This window comes from Camelus bactrianus, chromosome 22 (genome assembly GCF_048773025.1).
Source record: "Camelus bactrianus isolate YW-2024 breed Bactrian camel chromosome 22, ASM4877302v1, whole genome shotgun sequence".
Lineage (NCBI taxonomy): Eukaryota > Metazoa > Chordata > Mammalia > Artiodactyla > Camelidae > Camelus > Camelus bactrianus.
Window position 1 is genome coordinate 6689741 of NC_133560.1, and position 20303 is coordinate 6710043.

Sequence of the window (20303 nt, forward strand, 5' to 3'; positions counted from 1 at the left end):
TCTGATTCTGAACAAGATCATGGTCTTAAAGACAGGACTTAAATTCATTTAAACCTAGATCCCAGTTCTGTTTGAGAGACAAGGGTTGCACGCATTGAATTATAATATCAGAAGCTTAACACTTAGAATTATCCAGGGAAATAATCTCTGCACCTGGGGGTTTTTTTTGGATGGAGACTTTTAAATATAAATTACATCTCCTTAATATATAGAAGTATTCAGATTGCATTTCAAGATATTGGTCTATTTAATCAAAAATTATCAGATTTAAGTATGTAGAAATATTCATTATTTTGTATTCTTTTATGGGATGGTCAGTTGGGTGTGACTGTGGAAAGGACACAAAATAGGCTCAGAAAAGAACAAACAAGGTTTATTATATTCACAGGTCCTAGGGACAGGAGGCATGGCGTTCCACACAGGGCCACATGGAAAAGACACCAGGGTGGCCAGGAGGCAGAAGACAGGAAGGGGAAGGTTTAGGCCAGAGCCTTCCTTCAGTTTTGCAGGGCAGGCAAGGGAGGCAGGGTGAACAGCTTAGGACTGGCTAGATTGAGTGATTTCACAGGCATTGGGCTATGGGAGTGGTCCCTGGTTCCCTTGTATCTGGCTGGCTCTGGGGTGATAAAGTCAGAGAAATATTGCCTTCTGGCGTACACAGGCCAGACAGAGGTCTGAATTAGTTTGCATATCAAAAGCATTCTCCCAGCTGCATCACTTGCCATCTCTAAGACCTGACTTAGCCATAGGAAGGGCAGTCTGTCTGCAGCCAGAAAGGTTTTATTTTTGTATGTTCATTTGCTTGTTTTGTTTAAGATATCAAAATATCATAATATACAGCTTTTGTTTGTCTGCAAAAGTCTTACTTTCTCCTTTATTTCTGAAGTGCAGTCTTGCTGGATGTAATATTTGGGTTGGCAGATGTTTTCCTTTTAGCGCTTTGAATATATCATGCCCCTCCCTCCTGGCCTGCAAGTTTTCTGCTGAGAAAAAATGACAAAACCCCAACAAAAGCCTATTTCTTTAGCAAAAGGACCAGGAAAGGGGTACCCTCGCAAGACGGAAAACTTAGATAATACCCACTCTACTCTAGCCAAACAACAGGGAAAAACTGACCCCATCACTTCTGTATTCACCCTCCCTCTGAGCTTTTCACTCTCGTGGTGCTCTTGTCCTTGCCCTCCCCTTTCTCTCTCTAGGCATTACGATTCCATCCATCCTTCAGATTTGGATGATAAACAATTCTACTCTGAGCCCTTAGAACACAATCTTGGTCACTTCGTCAGGTTTCTATTTATTAAGGAAGAAACCTGATCTTCTAAGCATATACACATAAATGATGATGTATCATGAGCAAGCAGAACTTATTTCAGGAATGCAACACTGGTTAGCATAAAAATTCAGTCAATATAATTCTCTTTTAAAAGTATGAAGAGAAAAACAATATGATTATCTCATTAAATACAGAAAACGAGTGTGACAAAATACTACTCTCATTTATGATAAAAACTCACAGCACATTGGGAATACAAGGGGATGTTTTTATTCTGGTAACAAATGTCCACAAATTAAAGCCAATCTCACATTAAGTGGTGAAAAATGAATATTATCATTTGTAGTCAACATTGTACTGGCGTGTGCTATATAGCACTATCATGTAAGAAAAAAATTTAATGTATTAAGTTAAAATTTTAATTTTAATGTATTACAACTAGAAAAGAAAAACTAAAATGGCTATTATTTATAGATGATCATTGTGTTTGCAGAAAGTACCAAAGACTAACAAACTGTTAGAAAAAGTCAATTTAGCAAGGTTACTGGATATAAGATCAATATATAAAAATCAATTGTATTTCTATGTACTTTCAGTAACAAGTAACTGAAAAAATGAAGCTTAAAAAACACCGTTTACAACAGTACGGTGAGCACGTCACGTCCTCTTACGCCCCCGTGCTCGTGCACAGACCCTCCCCATGTCAATGCCTGCCCGTCCGCCTCCACACGTCAGTTGTACTTCTGCATTTCCTTCCAGTCTCTTTTCAGGTTTATCACTCTCTTAAAATAAGTATTTTTTAAACTTTAATTTACCAGCAAATTTTTTTCTTAAAAAGACAAAAAGTAATGCAGATGCCAAACATATAGAGTTGAAAACAGTGGAGCTTTCTTCCTGAAAAAGTATTGAGTGAACTCAGAGTCATGACTTCCTACAGAAATCTCCAAAGCAGACTGAAACTCATTAATTTAACATTTTTAAGTACCCAAAGATCCAAACATTTTAAAAAATGAAATCTTTCTCCTGTTTTACAGAAAATTCAGTCAGCAGATAGAAATTCCTTCACCTCTAAATCAAATAGAAACTTACCTGCTTTCTTACCTTTCTGTAGGCTTTCCCCTTCAGTTCAAGGTAGGGTTAGTTCCTCTCTATGGTCTAATTCTTTCATATCTCAGAAAATATGTTCTACCCAATGATCTCTTCTTTAATTCATGCTCATACATTATTGCCTCAGTTATTAACACAGAAATGCTCCCTAACTCATCTTCTCCCCTCTACAAACAACCCTTTTCTTCCCTTCACTTAAACTTCTTGAAACAGTCTCAAACAGCCTAAGAGTTCTCATCTTCCATCTAACTTAGAATAATCTGTTCTTCTGTTCACCCCAATTCACAGAAATTGCTCTTGCCAAGGTCTCCAATGTTCTAGCCACCAATTCTGACGTCCTCTACCTGGTACGTGGTTTGTGGCACCTGCCACCACTGAGGTTCTGTTCTCCTTTGGCCTCAGAGACACCACTCTCTTCTTTTCCTTCACCAACTCCTTATCTATTTATTAATGTTTGATCCTTGCTTCTCATTATAACCTGTACACTCTGCTGGCCAAGCTCATGTACCATGGTTTTGACTACCAACTATATATTCTAATTACGCTGAATTCTAGTCTTCTGGCTCCTATTTTCCTTTTAGATCTGTATGACCAATTCAACACATATAAAGTCAGACTTGTTCGCCTCCTGTACTGCCTGCTTAGTGCACAGCACTACCATCCATCCAGGTAACCAGGCAGAAATCTGCGAGTCAACCTACCTTTCTTCTCAACTTACGTCTCTCAATTATTTGACTGCAAACAACATGTCCTATTTTACCACATATTCTTCACTCCACTGTTCCTGCTTGAGTTTAGAGCCTTACTTATTGTTCAAATTACTGTAACAGCCCATATGTCTAGGCTTCAGTCTGTTCAGCCGTCTTCAACCTCCTTACTTCACTCTGCACCTTCTTGCCAGAACAATTTCCCTTACATAAAATCGTTCATTGGCTCTATAAATTTCAGAATCAAATTCAAGCTATTTAGGATGACAAGATCTGGCCTCTGCCTTCTTCGCAAGTTTCAACATGTCTTCTCATCACTTAACAGGTGTTCTCCAAACGTGTCATGCTGCCGCCCACCTTTCCCTTGGCATATGCGCTCCCTCTTTGAAGTATTCATCTCACTCTCTGGAGAATTCCTGTTGCCCTTCCGAAACAGGGCTCAGGCATCACTGTCTCGGGGGCCCTGTCACTGGTCTTTTCAGGCAACCCTGGTTAGTGTCCATTTCTTCTTTCTATGCCCTGCAAAGATCTCTACAGCATTTGTGTTCCATCACATAGTATCACTGTAACATCTGCTTCTGTGAAAACTACTTTAGCACATTATGGTAGTTCGCTTACCTCATTTGTCATTCCCTTCTGCCCCATCCTTTCGCCCCTCAGTTCACTATTCCTTTCTCCTGTACGATGTCCAGTGCCTGCAGCAATACCTGGCTTAGACCTGGTGGTAAACAAACATTTACTGAGCAAACCAGTTTTTAAAAGATTTAGAATTTTCCCCCTTCTTTTATTTTTCCTTTGCAGCCTGAGATTTTTAAAAACTAGAAAACCCCTCATGTGGGGAAAACATGCTTTTATTTCATGAAACTGATTCCTTTTTAAGACTTTGGCACAGGTGATAGGTTCTTAAGATTTCTCCTGTAGCACGCTGAAAGAACATTCACAGCCTTGACTTGGAAGTGACTACCTAATTAAACTCCTAATCAAACTGCATTTCTTCTAGCTAACATGCTGTTCAGAACATAGCAAGTATAGTTATATAATAAATATAACTTCAATGCAACAAAAAAAATAATTCTGAAAACAAAATTAGAAATTGTGTAAAAAAATTGGGAGATGGTTAAATGTAGTTTGGAAGTAACTAGAAAAATAAAAGAGGAAGAGAACAGTTTTCTGGGGGGTTTGGGGCTCTTTTTTTTTTTTTTTAATGAAAACCATGCATGAAGTTTGCAAATAGTTTAGGAAAAGGCAAGTTCCAGGCACTGAGGTAGTCTGCAGTTTGTCCTTATCTACTATTTGGTCCTTTACTCTACAAATGCACATACTTTAAGACTCTGCTTATTGCTATTAACGTGTTAGTGGTGATAAATATGCCACTGGCTTATACAGCTGGTGTCTTTCTAATAAAAAATCCAGCACCCCTGTGTCCAGATTCTTCTCATGCTTACAGGTATCACATATAGCGTATAATGCCATATAAAGAGAGATAAAAATCTTACCTTTTATCTTACAGATGACCAAAATTAATACTTGGAATTATGATTTATTTGTCTTATAATATTTTAAAAAGTGACTGACAGGTTTGAAACTTTTTCACGTATTTATTACATATTATCCTTAGAATTTAATATCTGATGAGAATTAAAACAGAATTTTTCTTATTTTCATTACATTTGTTAAATCATTCTCAAGTATGTATATAGCTGTCCCTTAGCATCTGTGAAGGACTGATTCCAGGACCCCACCCTCCACAGATACCAAAATCTGATGACCAAGTTCCGTATATAAAATGGTGTAGAATTTGCATATGACATATGCACATCCTCCCATATACTTTAAATCATCTTTAAGTTACTTATAATACCTCATACAACATAAATGCTATGTAAACAGTTGCTGGTGTATGGAAAATTCAAGTTTTGCTTTTTGGAACTTTCTGGAATTTTTTCCCAAATATTTTTGATTCATGGTTATTTGAATCAGTGGGTGGGGAACCCACTGATACGGAGGGGTGACTGTACACTAATGAGCTTTGGTTTAAGGAATTCACACACGCAAATCTACTTCCAAGGAGTCCTCTTCAATGTGAATTTTATAATGATTAGTAAGGGATGACCTCTGGCTGAAGAGTTTCCCACATGCATTACACTCATAAGGTTTCTCTCCAGTATGAATTCTTTGATGTGCAATAAGTGACGAGCTTTGTCTGAAAGTTTTCCCACATGATTTACATTCAAAGGGTTTCTCTCCCGTATGAATCCTCTGATGTTGAATAAGAGCTGCACTTTGGCCGAAAGATATCCCACACTCCAAACATCGATACGGCTTCTCTCCCGTGTGAATTCTCTGATGATTACTGAGGGATGAGTTACACCGGAACGTTTTCCCACACTCGTTACACTTGTAGGGTCTTTCTCCAGTGTGCATCCTCTGATGCTGAATGAGAGCTGAACTCTGTCTGAAGGCTTTCCCACACACTTTACATTTGCATGGTTTCTCTCCAGTATGAATTCGTTCATGAATAATAAGCGTTGAGTGGGAACTTAAGGCTTTACCACATTCATTACAATTATACAGTTTCTCCCCAGTATGAATTATTCGGTGTCTATTAAGCCGTGAAATGGAAGTGAAGCCTTTTCCACATTCATTACATCTATAGGGCTTCTCTCCAGTGTGAATTCTTTCATGCTGAATGAGAGATGCACTCTGGCTGAAGGCTCGCCCACACTCACTGCATTTAAAAGGTTTCTCTCCAGTGTGAATTCTCTGATGGTAACGAAGGGATGAGCTGGACTTAAAGGTATTGCCACATTCGTTACATAAATAGGACTTCTTCCTGGAATGAATTCTCTGACATCCAGGAAGGGATGTACCACAACTGGACGCCTTCCTGCCTGGGTTGTATCTGTGAGGATTTTCTCGAGCATGGATTTTCTGATGTACAAAAAGGCCTGACCTTCGGCTGAAGGATTTACCACATTCTTTACATCTATAGGATTTCTCCACAGTATGTGTTCTTAGGTGTTTACAAAGGGATGCACTGTGGCTGAAGGCTTTCCCACATTCTTTACATATATAGGGTTTCTCTCCAGTATGAGTTCTTTGATGTTGAATAAGAGCTGAACTTTGGCTGAAGGCTTTCAAACATTCTTTACATATAAATAATTTCTCTCCAGTATGGTTTTTCTGATGTTTACGAAGGGATGAATTGTGAATGAAGGCTTTTTCACATGTATTACATTTATAGCGTTTCTCTGCTGTCTTGATTTTTGGTTGGTTAAGTAAATTTGAATTCTGCTTGAAGCTATTTCTTTGTATTTCATATTTTGAGAGTGATTTTTCTCTAGCAATCCTCTGTTGCTTAACAAACACTGATTTCAGGCTGAAATTTTGGCCGAAGTCATTATTTTTATGGCTTCTTTCTACAGCGAGGATTTTTGTATGGGTGATTGAAATCACTTGTAAAATTTCATTTCTGTTCTGTTTCTTTACTTTGTCTTCATATATGCAGGGTTTTTCTGATATGAAGTTCCAGGGTTCATCCCTTTTGAGTCTTTTCCTTATTAGCCCCCCAAACAATGAGTCTTGAGTTTGAGTTGACTTTGTGGTTTTAGGACTGCTCTTACATTCTGAAACAAACAAACAACAAGAACAGAAAAGAAATTGCCAATGATGACTAAATGTGTCGAAGAAATAAATACTAATGAAATCGAAATAAGGGCTTGCTTTCTGGCTAAAAGAAACTAGCAAGAGGAAAAAAACAGGAAAGTAACACTGTATAAACAATAATGGATGAGAGCTAAAGTACTCGGGTGAATAAAATAAAGGATGCTCATTTAAAGAAGGTCATAGTGTATGAGTGACCAAAGAAGGGAGAGAAGGTGTTAGAGGAATTGGGAAATGCAGTCTAATACCCAAAGCCTATGACAGGCTCATAAATCATCTGCATGACACTATTCTCATTTGTGTAATTATTTCTAATCTTGAATGTCTTCCCTACTTTTCCTACATGCCAAATTTCTCTGCAGCCATCAGATTCAATTCCAGGGTCAGCTCCTCTGTGCACTCTTACCTAACTCGGAGCTCCAATAATCTAGTCCCCTTAGAATACCACTTACCACAATATATTATTATAACGTATGTACCTAAGGGGAAAAATTATAAGTATATCTAGAAACAGTGAGAAAGCCTTAAGAAAATTCAGCACCGTTTGATAACAAAAACATTCAAGAAAACATGAATTGAGGGATACTTCCTCAAAAAGATAAAGTACATATATTTTAGTCCTAAAGCCAGCATCTTATTTAATGAAGAAACTCTAGAGACATTTCCACTATGATCAAGAACAAGGCAAGGATGTCCATTACTTTTGCTTCTACTCAACACTGTACTAGGTGTATTATCCAATACAATTACACAAGCACAATCAATTAGAGGCATAAAGATGAGTAAAGAGGAAATAAAAATACTTCTATTTGCAGATGGTATAATACTATAGCTAGAAGAACCTAAAAGAATCAATGATAAAACATGATCAGTAACATAGGAAAATATAAAATTAACACACTTTATGTAAATCAATAACCTTCATTTACACAAAGATTTAGGAAAATAAATCCACGAGAAATATGAAAAGATTATCTGGGGAAAAATTTACAACAGTCTTGAATGTTGTTCAAGTATACCTGAACTAACGGAAAAACCCTATTCTTGGATAAATCAATTCAATGTTATAAAAATATAAAGATATTTAATAGATATCTATTAAATAGATTTAATAGAGAGAGAAAGGGAGATTTTTAATCCTGCAGGATTTCTCTACCTCAGCTGACATTTTGTGCTGGATAATTCTTTGCTGTGCAGGGCTGCCCTGTGCATTAGCCCCTACCCTTTCCACCACTCCTACCCTCCCTCAAGTTGTGAAAATCAAAAATGTTTCAAGGCATTAATAAATGACAAAATCACTCCCAGTAGAGAACCAATGGTGATGAGATGAAACAAAAATGACAGTAAGTTGATAACTGTTGAAATTGGGTGATGGATGCACAAGAGTTCATTATACTATTCTCTCTGCTTTTATGTATGTTTAAACTTTTCCATAAAAAAGCCAAAATTTAAATTCTACCCTCTGTAATTTCTTGCAACAGGAGTGAATAGGTTAATCTTTTTCATCTTACAGACCATGTCTAATCAGGGGGAAATCAGAAATTAGTTACAGAGGAATGAAAATGGAAAACACAATTTTCCAAAACATATGGGGTGTAGTGAAAACAGTGCTAGGAAGAAAATTTGAAGACATAATAAACAACAGAACTTTACAACTTAAGTAACTAGAAAAAGAACAAGCCAAATCCAAAGCTAGCAGAAGGAAAAAAATAATAAAGATAATAGCCAAGACAGAGAATAGAAAAACAATAAAGAAAATCAACAAAACCAAAATCAGTTCTTTGAAAAGATCTACAAAACTGATAAAACTTTAGTGAGACTGACAAGAACAAAAGAAAGAAGACACAAATTACTAAAATCAGAAATGAGAGTGGTGACATTACTATGGATTCCAAAGAAATGAAAAAGATTATAAGGAAAAAGTACGGACAATCATATGACAAAAAAAAAATTAGATAGCTAGACAATATGAGCAAATTCTTAGAAAAACAAAATTTGCCCAAAATGAATTACAAAGAAATAGACAATCTTAATAGACACATTATTAGTAAGGCAATTGAATCAGTAATCAAAACCTCCCAACAACAATAAAAAAGAAGTTCTGAACCGGATGGTTTTACTGTTGAATTCTACCAAACATTAAAGAGGAATTAGTTCCAAGACTTCTTAAACTCTTCCAAGAAACTAAAGAGAAGGCAATACTTCCCTACTTAGTCTATGAGGCCAACATTGCCCTGATAATAAAGCCAGATAAAATCTCTCCAAGAAAAGAAAACTGAAGACCAATATTCCTTATGAATATTGATTTAAAAATCCTCAATAAAGTACTAGCAAATGAAATTCAGCATATTAAAATGACTACACACCATGACCAAATGAGATTTATCCCTGGAAAAATGGTTCAACATATGAAAACCAATTAAAGCAACACATCACATTAACAGAATGAAGATATAAAATCACATGATCAGCTCAACTGATGCAGAAAAAGCATGTGACAAAATTTAACACCTTCTCAAGATTAAAAAAAAAAAACACTCAATTAACTAAGCCTAGAAGGAAACTCTCCTAACACAATACTCTCCTTAAAAAACCCATAGCTAACATCATACCTGATGGTAAAAGACTGAAATGTTTCCCTCTGAAATCAGGAACACGACAAGGATGCCCACTTTTATCACTTCGATTCAACATAGTATTGGAATTTCTAGCCAGAGCCATCAGGCAAGAAAAATAATTAAAAGGTATCTAAATTGGAAAACAAGAAGTAAAATGATCTTGGTCACAGATGACGTTAATCTTCTATGTAGAAAATCCTAAAGATTCCACAAAAACCTGTTAGAATTAATAAACAAATTCAGCAAAGTAACAGGATAGAAAAATCAACACAAAAATCAGTTGTGCTTTCTTTCCTACTCTAACAATGAACAATCCAAAACAGAAACAGAGAAAAGGATTTCATTTACGACAGCATCAAAAAGAATAAAGTGTTTAGGAATTAACTCAAAGAAGAGGTAAAAGATTTGTACACTGAAAACTACAAACATTGCAAAAAGTAAAGAAGACCTAGGTAAATGGAAAGACATCAGGTATTTGTGGATTGTAACATTTAATGTTGTTAAGATGGCAATACTGCAGTGATCTAGAGATTAAATGCAATCCCTATCAAAATTTCAACGCCTTTTTTTTTTTTTCAGAAATAGAAAAACACGCCCTAAAACTCAAGGGACTCTGAAAAGACAAAATAGTCTTGAAAAAGAACAAGTTGGAGTACTCACACTTTCTGATTTCAAAACTTACTAGAAAGTTATAGTAAATGAAGCATTGTAGTATTGGCATAAAGATGGACATATAAGGCCAACAGAAATAGACTAGGAAGTCTGAAAATAAACCTTCACATATATGGGCAAATGATTTTTGACAAGGGTGCCAAAACGATTCAATAGGGGAAAGACAGCTTTTTCATAAAATGATGCTGGGGAGACGATATGCACAGGCAAAAACATAAAGCTGGCCCTTCACCTAACACTACGCACAGGAACTACCTCCAGCGCAGCCGTGTCTTACATGTAAGACCTAAAACTTTAAAATTCTTAAAAAAAAAAAAAACCAGGGCAAAAACTTCATGACTTTGGATTTAGCAATGGTTTCTGGGATGGGACACCGAAAGCACAGGCAACAAAGGAAAAAATAGACAAATAATTGTACTTCATCAAAATTAAAAGCTTTTGTACATAAAAGGAAATTATCAGCAGAATAAAATGACAACCTACAGACTGTAAGAAAGTATTTGCTAATTATGTATCTGATAAAGAGTTAGTATCCAGAAATATAGAGAACTATGACAACTCAACAAGAAGAAAACAAACAATCCAATTAAAAAACGGGCAAAGGTCTTGAATAGACATTTCTCTACAGAAGATATACCAATGGCCAATAAGCACGTGAAAAGATGTTCAGCGTATCACTCACTGATCAGTCAGCAAACACAAACCCAAACCACGACATACCACTTCGCTTCCATTAATGTGGCTATTTTGTACATATATGTGTGTGTCATACACACATACACAGAAAATAACAAATGCTGACAAGAATGTAGAGAAACTGGAACCAAAGCAAAATAATGTGGCCACAGTGGAAAACAGTACGGCAGTCCTTCAGAAGGTTAAGTGGAGAATTACCACGTGATTCAGCAATTCCATTCCTACAGATACACCCAAAAGAACTGAAAGCAAGAGACATTTGTACACCCATGTTCATAGCAGCATTATTCACAACAGCCAAAAGGAGGAAACAACCTAAATGTCAGGTGACAGATGAATGGATGAACAAAAAGTGGCATATACACATAATGGAGTATCATTCAACTTTACAAATAAATGAAATGCTGACAGATGCTACAACATGGACGAATCTTGAGGACATTATGCTGAGTGAAGTAAGCCAGGTTGAAATGACAAGTGTTATATGAACACAAGTTCTACAAGGCTCCTAAAATAGTCAAATACAGAGAGACAGAAAGTAGAACACTTACTGCCAGGAGCTGGGGGAGAGGTGAATGGGGAATTATTTTTAATGGGTACAGAGTTTCAGTAATGGATTCTGAAACATTTCTACAGATTGCTAGTGGTAGTGGTTGTACAACACTGTGAATGTATTTATTGCCACCAAAGTGTGTATTTATAAATGGTTAAAATGGTAAATTTTATATTATTTGTATTTTACCACAATAAAAAAATTAGGGGACAATAAAATGTTTTGTCAAGAAAGCGGATAAACGGGAATCTATCTACATGCATAGCTGATGGGAATGTAAAACAGTACAACTGCTCCGGCAAACAGTTCAGTAGTTGCTTAAAAAGTTGAACCACCTCACCATATGACCCAGCAATCCCATCCTAAGTATATACCCAAGAGAAATGAAACATATGCCAACATAAAAACTTTAACACAAATGCTCATAGTAGTAGTATTCATAATAGCCAAAAATGGAAACTCAAATAGCCATGCATGGATGAATGGATAAACAAAATGTGATATATCCATATCATAAAAAGGAATGAGGTACTGATGTATGTTACAACATGGCTGAATCTTGAAAATATGCTAAGTAAAAGAAGCCAGACAGAAAGAGCTACACACTGTATGATTCCATGCACATGAAATGTCCAGAATAGTCAAATCCATAGAGACAGAAAGTAGATTAGCAGTATCCAGGGGTTAGGAGGAGGCAGGAATGTGGAGGGATGCTAATTGATATAGGATTCCTTTCTGGTGACGAAAATACTCTAAAATTACTGGTAATGGTTAAAGATCCCTGTGAACATACTTAAAATCACTGAACTACTCACTTAAGAAGCATGAATTTTATACTATGTGAATTATATCTCAATATAGTTGTTTAAAAAAGAGACAGAGAAAAAGCAACAATTCCCAGATTGCAGTCCCATAAGATCCAACCCCTCCCTGCCCCAGAGAAAAGGCTCTGTGATTAGCAATGGCTGACTGAAAAAAAAAGAGTCTAGAGAGACAGAGGAGGAATTCTACCAAAGAGCCTAAAGATGAGCTGAAGTGACCACCAGAGAGATTAATCCCATTTTGAACTGAAAAATATGAAAAAAATAACCAAGATGATCAGGAGTACGGGAAAAACAGAGAGCTTAATTTAAATTCCCAGTTTACACCACTAGAAAAACTAAGTAAATGGAAGAAAAGCTATAGAAGAAAATAAGAATTAAAAATGAGAATCGATAATGAAAAGAATTGGTATCTCTATCCAAATAAATATGAAAACCTATATGAAGCAGATAATTTCTTAGAGAAATACAGGTTACCAAAACTGACTCCAATAGAATTAGAAAGTGTGAAACAGACCAATTTTCATTGAAATTTTAAATTTATTTAAATTTAAATTATATTAATTTTAATTTTTTATTAAATTAATTTAAAGTTATTAAAGAGCAAGACTGTAAAAAAAAAAAAAGGCACTGGAAAATTCTATCAAACTTTGAAGGACCAGAGAGTCCTAGTGCCATATAAATTATTCCAGTGCATTGAAAATAAAGGAAAAGTCCCTAATTCCTTAATAAAGGAAATATATTGCAACTTAAACCAGATAATGACAGCACAAAGAAAGAAAACTACATGCTAGTATCAGTTATAAATATCAATGCAAACATTCTAAGAAAATTATTTTCAGCAAACAGATTCCAACATGTTATTCTAGGGATGCAAGGATGGTTCACTATTAGGAAATTCATTAACATCATATAGTTTCCTCTTCTACCCACTGGGTTAAGACCAGAAATCATCTCCCACTCACCTGTGAATCCTCAATATGGCACTCAAATTACATATACAACATTTTTTTTAATTTTATTATTTTTATTGAATGAAAGATTCTTTAAATTCTATAGTGCTTTATAATTTTTACCATTTTCAAAACTTTCACACACATGATTTCATATAATCCCATAATAAACTCCATTTTTCCCCACCCATATGTTGTCTCTCCCCCCTCCCTCTTCCTAGTGGTAACCACTAGTTTGTTCTTTATGTCTGTGAGTCTCTTTCGTTTTTGTTTTATTCACCAGTTTGTTGTATGTTTTAGATTCTACATATAAGCGATCCACAGAGTATTTGTTTTTCTCTGAGTTGTTTCACTTATCATAATGCCCTCCAAGTCCATCCATGTTGCTGCACTCAGAGTTTTCCCTTCAGGGACATGTTCTCAGCCCTGAGGAGGACTCAACACACCACGAGGTGGCCTTGGGGTCTCTGGAAACATCTGGGCTCCAGTCATACTTTCCATTCTGTTTAATCCAACCAACACTTCACTCAGGAAGGGGGACTCCACGTCCACCAGAGGCACCCAAGCCGAAGGGGACGGGAACAGTCCCTCCTTCCCTCCCTCTGATCATTCGCGCCAGACTCAGCCCACACCTGCCGGTGGCACTGACGCCCGTCCTAACCCTCCTCTGGTTCCCCGCTGCCTGTGTTCTCTGTTTACTTTGTGAAAGTTTCCAGTAGTTCCCACAAAATTAGAACATTTCTCCCAAATGACAGTTACAAGATAGAAAGACATGTGTGGTTCCCACCTCAAAAAATCTAAACTCGAGTGGGAAGGAAGCTCTCCCCTAAAGTGTGGGGGCTTTAGGGATCGACACAGCCTGTCCCACAGCGCCTCTGCTGGGCCTGCATGGGGAGGGGCCAACACTGACCCGTCTGGACCCAACCACAGCCTCAGACAAGACCTCCCACGTCTGCCAACTGGCTCCACGTGGGCTGCAGGCTGATCCGTGCGGAAGATAAGCCTGGGCCTGTGGCCAGGCTACCTCAACTCTCAGAGGCCGTGCCCGGCTCCCAGGCAGACCAGGTCTTGTGACAGGGCTCCAGGCTCAGCGCGATCTGGTCCTTGTCCCTCCCTCCTTGCTCCGTCTCCACCTGCCGCCTGCCTCTCTCTGGACTCACACACGCCCTTTCCTGAGTCTGAACGCTTCTCCACATCCTGAGAAGTGGTCCTTGCTGGGGGAAGCCTTTGCTGACACCGGCCCTCCTCTTCCACGTTCTCACCGCACCTGCAGCTCTCCCGCGGGGTCCCCACCAGACCCCGTCACTCCACACCCCTGGGTGCGCCGAGCGCATGAACACCTGTCTGCCCCTCGACTGAGCTCCGCCAGGGCAGGACCTGCGTCCTTCTGCCCAAGGCTGCACCGCCAGTGCCCAGCACGGAACTCACTCACCGTCTACTACGGGACTGGAAAGCGGGGGGCGAGGGTTGCAACCTGGGTTCCCCAGAACCTAGGCCTCCTCGATTCCACAGCTCTCAGCTCCCAACTTCCACAACAGCCACCTCTGCCGTTTCTCTCCCCTGGTGACTTCTTCTCAGGCTCAGCCACAGATTCCTCTTTCTTAACCCACCTCATAAACGGGGAGGTCTCCTGGGACTCTGTCCTCACTTGCTCAGCTCAAGGCTCCAAGCGCCACCTTTGCCCGCCGGCTCCCTGACCTCCCTGTTGAGTTCCAACCCCATTTACCTCCTACAACTGTCCACCGGCGACCGCTACCCGTATTTCACTCACATCTCAAATGAAACCCATCCCACACCAAACTCACCCTGCACCCTTAACAAAGGGGCCCTTCTCTTCCCTCCTGACCCCCTGCACGTGCCTTCCTCCAGGCCCTAGTAGTGCAGCGATCTCCACGAGGGTCCCACCCCTAGTTCCTCCTCACTTCGGTTCTAAGCCCAACAACATTTCCCAAGTGACCATTCTTGTTAAACTCAAATCACATAATAAGGACTTCAGGAACATACTCTCCGAAAAGTTACAAACATTACCTGTAAATGAAGTCCCCTTTCATCGCACCCATTTTCAGCCCCGCTCCAAATGTAACCAGTTACCAGCTCAGAGGTGCCCCCGACCTTCTCTGGGCACTGGCCACACTACACGTACAGACACCCAGGTAAGTTTCTTCACACATCAACAGCGACACGTCTTACTGACGCTCCGTGACTTGCTTTAGTCCTTCACGTGCCCTGGAGCTCGGCCCACGTCACCGCTCTTGCTCTCTGACTGCGGGGCTGTGGGCCAGCGCAGGGGCCCACCTCAGCTTCTAGCTCTGCCTTTACTGAAGGACAGTTAAAGTGTTTCGACTCAGACCAGTTTTTCTAAAACATCAAGGATACAGGGTTCTCCTATTCAAAATCCTTGACTTGCTCCCTCTTGTCGGTAGAGGGTTCACATCTCAGAAATGTCCCAAAGCACCTGCCTGTCTAATCTCATTTCCTTCCTCATCTCTTTTCCCACAGAAGCTGGGCTGGAGTCAGAATGGATTCTCTGCGAATCCTCAAATACACTGCTGAATGAATACATGAAAACTGAGCCCTCCTCTGAAACAACAGGAAAGAGAAGAAAAAAGATCCTGAGAGATTCGCCTGTGCAGTGATTACCAGAGCAGAAGAGGAAGCTTAGCCTCCCTTCTTCAGTGCTTCCTGGGGACCGCGAACCTGGAGAAACTTTCCCGAGCAGCATCCCCAAGCCACACCCCCACTCACCCCCAGACGGCCACCCGCAGACGTCCCCCCGCAGACGTCCCCACCCACTCACCTAGAGAGGCGCCTCCGGGACTGTCTCTCTCCACCTTCCAGGGGTCCTCTCCCTGCTGCAACAGGGAGATCACTTTGGGTTTGGAAAACGGGAGCCCTGCTCGTAGACAAAAAAGAGAAAACAAAAAATAAAAAAATAAAAACAACAACAAACTTGGTTTTGACACAAAGAGTTATCAGAGATCTGAGGGGGAAACTCAGAGGACAATACAAGGAGCTTCTGTGGGGTGTTCAAGCTGTGTCCCCACGACTGAGGGGGTGTGTTAGGGAAAAGGCGAGGGGCTTGTAGGACATACCTGTGTACTAAGTAGTTGTGTGTCAGGGAAATAGGATAAACACGCAGCCTTGAAACCATTAGCTTTCCACAGAAGAGGAAATGTTAGATGTACAGACTAAAGTAATATTTGTAAACAGGTATCTATGGAAAGGATTATGTATCAGGTAGTTTGTTTAAAATGAGAAAACACTAGCTGGCTGCCTCTGAAATATGGATTATATAGTGTTTATCTGGCTGGAAAAGAGAACTGGGAAAGGCAAGTGGTGGGTCCAAGGAAAGGGTGGAGGGACACTCTGCAGAGAGATGAGCAAACACATCACAGAACATTCACAGTGCGAAAATGTTTTCTGAACTATGAGGAAATGTCTAACCTGCAGCTCTATAGATTTTCCTGACCACGGGGCAATTCCATGTCTATCAGGGGTAAAAAGGTTTTCAGATTTATTTGTGGAATCTGATTTGTACAGTGCTAAGGCAAAACTCAGCTTAAGTTTTTGATGTCCCACGGCTTTTATCCAGGGAAGCAGGTGCTGAGTTACCCCAGTTTCCAAATTCTGGACTTCCAGGGGAAACCCCCTTACCCAGCGAGAGCAGGTTACTGTAGTTCTCCAGCATCACGTCCTGGTACAAGCTCCTCTGAGAAGGACCCAGCTTCCTCCACTCGTCCCGCGTAAAGAGCACAGCCACGTCCTCGAACGTCACTGACATCTGCAGAGACAAGCCGCCCCAGCTCAGCAGGGCCGCCCAGCACTCAGGCTGAAGAAGGCGGCGGTGGGGAGAAGACGGCCCCCATGAAATGCTTCTATATTATTCTAGGTTCTGAAGGTTCTGGGTCATTTGTTTAATGAATAACTGACAAGTGACAAACATACCCTGAGTCGCATGAAGTATGAACCGGTCTTGTGTTAACCTGTACAAGAGATGTATGGAGGTATTAAGACCACTAGTGGGAGTGTTAACTAGAATAATCTTCCTGATGGCAATTTGATAACAGACATTTAGAGCTTTAATTTTTTTTAATTGAAGTACAATTACAATGTGTCAATTTCTGGTGTACAGCACAATGTCCCATTCATGCATATACATATATATATATATATATATTCATTTCCATATTTTAAAAGCTTTAAAATGTGCCTATTCTTTAACTCTCCAATTACTGTATGTTTCATAATGAACAGTACACAAAAATGCACACAAAAGGACATTTATCACGGCATTAGTAACAGTAAAAAAAGTAGAAACAACCTGAATAATCACTGATGGAGGCTAGGTTAAATAACTTAAAGCACTATCTGTGTCTTCCGTGAAGTCTGAGGATGGTTAATGATGGAAATTAAAAGCACTATCATGTATTGGCTTTCTTCAGGCCAAGTACTATTCTTAGAGCTTTGCATTAATTTTTTGTGTAAATCTTTATTTTTTCTTCACAACAACCCTTATGAAGAAGATATTCATATTGTCCCCATTTTATACAACAGAAAACAAAGTCACAGAGAGGATAAAAATTTGTCTAAAGTCACATAGCTGGTCAGTGGTAGTGCTGGGATTCCATTCCAGGTTGATGTCTGAGACTCCATTCTTAACTACTCTGCAAAATTGCCTCTCAAAACCTACCAAATGTTAATAAATGAATGAAATATTCCACACAATGTACTTAAAACCATACCTAGCTGATATTTAAGGTTCAGATGTCATCTTTCGTCCCATCAATACAAAGTACTATGCAATTATTAAAATTGACAGTGTAATACTGTTGACTTAAAAAGACATTTGTAATAACGTTAAGTACAAAAAGCAGGTTACATATCAGTATGTATAGTTTGTTCCCATTTTTGAAAAAAATTATGTATGTACATAGAAAATGATGTTGGGAGATGGGTAACAAATGGCTGACAGCGATTATCTCCTGATGGTGGGGTTAAGGGTTATTTTATTTTATTTTTTTGCATATATGGAAAAAAAACCACTCAAATACACATACATACACACATCTGTGCATATATATATGTACACGCATATATATGTGTACATTTTATTCTCTAAAGTTTTTTTGCCAAGTCTTCGTGCAATATTTTGACTGTAAGAAAAAGCTTTAAATTATTGACACATGAGGAGGAATACAAGAAATGATCTTTGCTGTCAAAGAACTTATAATCTAACTAGCACAGAAGAAAAATGCACAAATTTGAACAATAAAGGAAAAACGTGTAGCTGGATAAGACCAGCTCCTTTAGTCCTCATTTTAGAGACAAAGAACAGAAGGTCCAAGGCAGTCAAGATTCCAGGTCACATTCTTTATTAAAGGCAGAGACAGGATAACTAAAATTTTCTTTTAATGTAGCATTTGGTATAGTCTCTCCATTCTTAAACGTTGTCACTGAATTTTACACACCAGCCCACCCAGAACTGACATACGGGTAGCAGGCTAGGTTAAAGAGGATGTCATATAGGACTCACAGCAGAGAAGACTCTGGGCAAGAGAGCAGCTCGGCTCTGTTGGAAAGGAATGAAAAAGTCTTAGAAAAAAGCAGCCCAAATATGCAAAGGCAGGTCCTAGCCACAGCCTCAGAAGACCAACCACCACTTTTCGTAGGTCCAAAAAATACACAACACCACACTGCAGAAGAGCTCTGGTAACACAGGGGCTGGGCCCGCCCTGTGTTCTGAAAGATGCACCAGAGGAACGGCTGGACGATAACTAGCATGAACTTAGAGGCCAGACATACCTGAGTTTGATTTCAGGTCATCTACTTTATTGAGCCTCAGTTTCCTCTTGTGTAAAATGGGGGTAATAACTGTTGCGCTGTTATGAGAGTGAGAACAAAGGTGAAGCCCTCCGGACATTCCCCAGCAATGTCAATTAACATTCTCAGATGAAGATGAGGAAAGGGAAAAAATTTTTTTCAGCTTTATTTATGGAGATCCCATTTGTACAGTGTTAAGGCAAAAGATGAGAAACAATTCCAAATTTTTAAAGAAAGCTGGTTCGGAAAGAGTAACGACTTCCGTGGCAAGGAGGGGGGCTGCTGTCACAGAAACCAAAGCCCTGGGTTCCCGTCCTGGCTCTGCCACCGGGGGAAGCCGGCAACTCACTTTCCGTGCAAAACAGGCCATTACGCCTGTCACCCGGGAGGGCAGTGGCGATGCTAAAGGGAGGAAATCATTTTCTCACGTCCGCTGCCGTCCGGGGGCAAATTCAAGGCCGGCCGGGGCCAGGCCGGGAGCGCGCCGGGAGCGGGTCGGGAGGAAGCAGGAGGGGCCGGGCCGGTGCGGGCCAAGTGCCCGACCCGCCGCGTCAGGGGCAGGGGCGCGGCCGCGGGAGCGCTGGCGGGGCCTGGGGACGGAGCCCGGGGGCCGGGTCCTCGGCCCGCCGGCGCCCACAAAGGCCCGGCTCGCGCCCCTCGGGCCTGCGCCCCGCGCTGCGTCCTCCCGAGGCCCGCTCCTCCCTCCCGCATCCCGCCGCCGCTCCGCCGCTCACCTCGCCCGGGCTCCGGGGCTTCCAGGGGCCGCAGGCGGGAGGCTCGGGAACCGCCCGGGCCGGACAGCAGCCTCGAGACGGGCCTCTCCCGGGGTGATGCCTGGTCGGACCTGAAGCCGGGACGCCCCTCACGCCCGCGGCAAACGCCCGGCGCCCTACGCAGGTCCGGGGGAGCGGGGCAGGGACCGTCGCTAGCCCCTCTGGGAAATGTAGTCCACGCGAGAACCCACGGATTCTGGGAAGTGTAGTTCTCCGCACTCGTCTGCGAGGAGAGGCCTGGCTGAACCTGTCACGTGCCCAGACCGCATTCTGGCCTCGCCGCAGCGCATCTTCGACTGCGGGTTCCTGGGTTCCCGGTTCTTCCGGAAGGAAAGAGAGGCTCGCCGAGGGCAGCGTCGTGTAGCTTGGCATCTGCGAAAATGACAGTAAGGCAAGTAGACAGCCGCCGAGAACACACCTGTTTCCCCTTCAGTCTTTCAACAGAAGTGTGTTGAGCACCTGCTGTGTGTCAAGCCCTCCCTGTTGTAAAGGATTTGAAATTCGTCAGTGAACAGAACAGAGATCATTGCTCTGGGGAATTTTTTTGGGAGGTAGGAAGAGACTATAGGCCATAAACATAATTATATAACATTTATATAACATGTATTATAACATAATTATATAACACAAGAGATAAGTATTATGGG

At 40.5% G+C, this 20303-nt stretch overlaps 1 protein-coding gene and 1 long non-coding RNA gene across 8 annotated transcripts in view; one reads left to right on the forward strand and one right to left on the reverse strand.

The window, feature by feature from the left end:
* Window positions 1-16723, forward strand: part of LOC105062015 (uncharacterized) — a 43912-nt gene extending 27189 nt beyond the window's left edge. For 5 of the 6 annotated variants that reach the window (XR_012501523.1, XR_012501522.1, XR_012501521.1 and 2 more), the window contains one exon: window positions 15563-16723. This is a non-coding gene — a long non-coding RNA (uncharacterized LOC105062015). Of the gene's footprint in view, window positions 1-3412; window positions 3548-15562 lie in introns of those variants that run through there. The other variant, XR_012501525.1, reaches the window with a different exon arrangement.
* LOC105062017 (uncharacterized) lies at window positions 1528-20254 on the reverse strand. 2 transcript variants are annotated; one of them, XM_074350143.1, is made up of 4 exons: window positions 19618-20254; window positions 16718-16844; window positions 15861-15956; window positions 1528-3805 (listed from the first exon to the last, which is right to left on the reverse strand). In XM_074350143.1, the coding sequence occupies exons 1-4, from the start codon at window positions 20026-20028 to the stop codon at window positions 3744-3746; spliced, it is 696 nt and encodes a 231-aa protein (XP_074206244.1). In that variant the 5' UTR covers window positions 20029-20254; the 3' UTR covers window positions 1528-3743. The 2 variants fall into 2 exon arrangements, with proteins under 2 accessions (XP_074206244.1, XP_074206243.1); XM_074350142.1 differs by lacking the exon at window positions 1528-3805 and adding an exon at window positions 4666-6713 and having other exon boundaries at window positions 19618-20231.
* Between the last annotated feature and the right edge of the window lie 49 nt (window positions 20255-20303).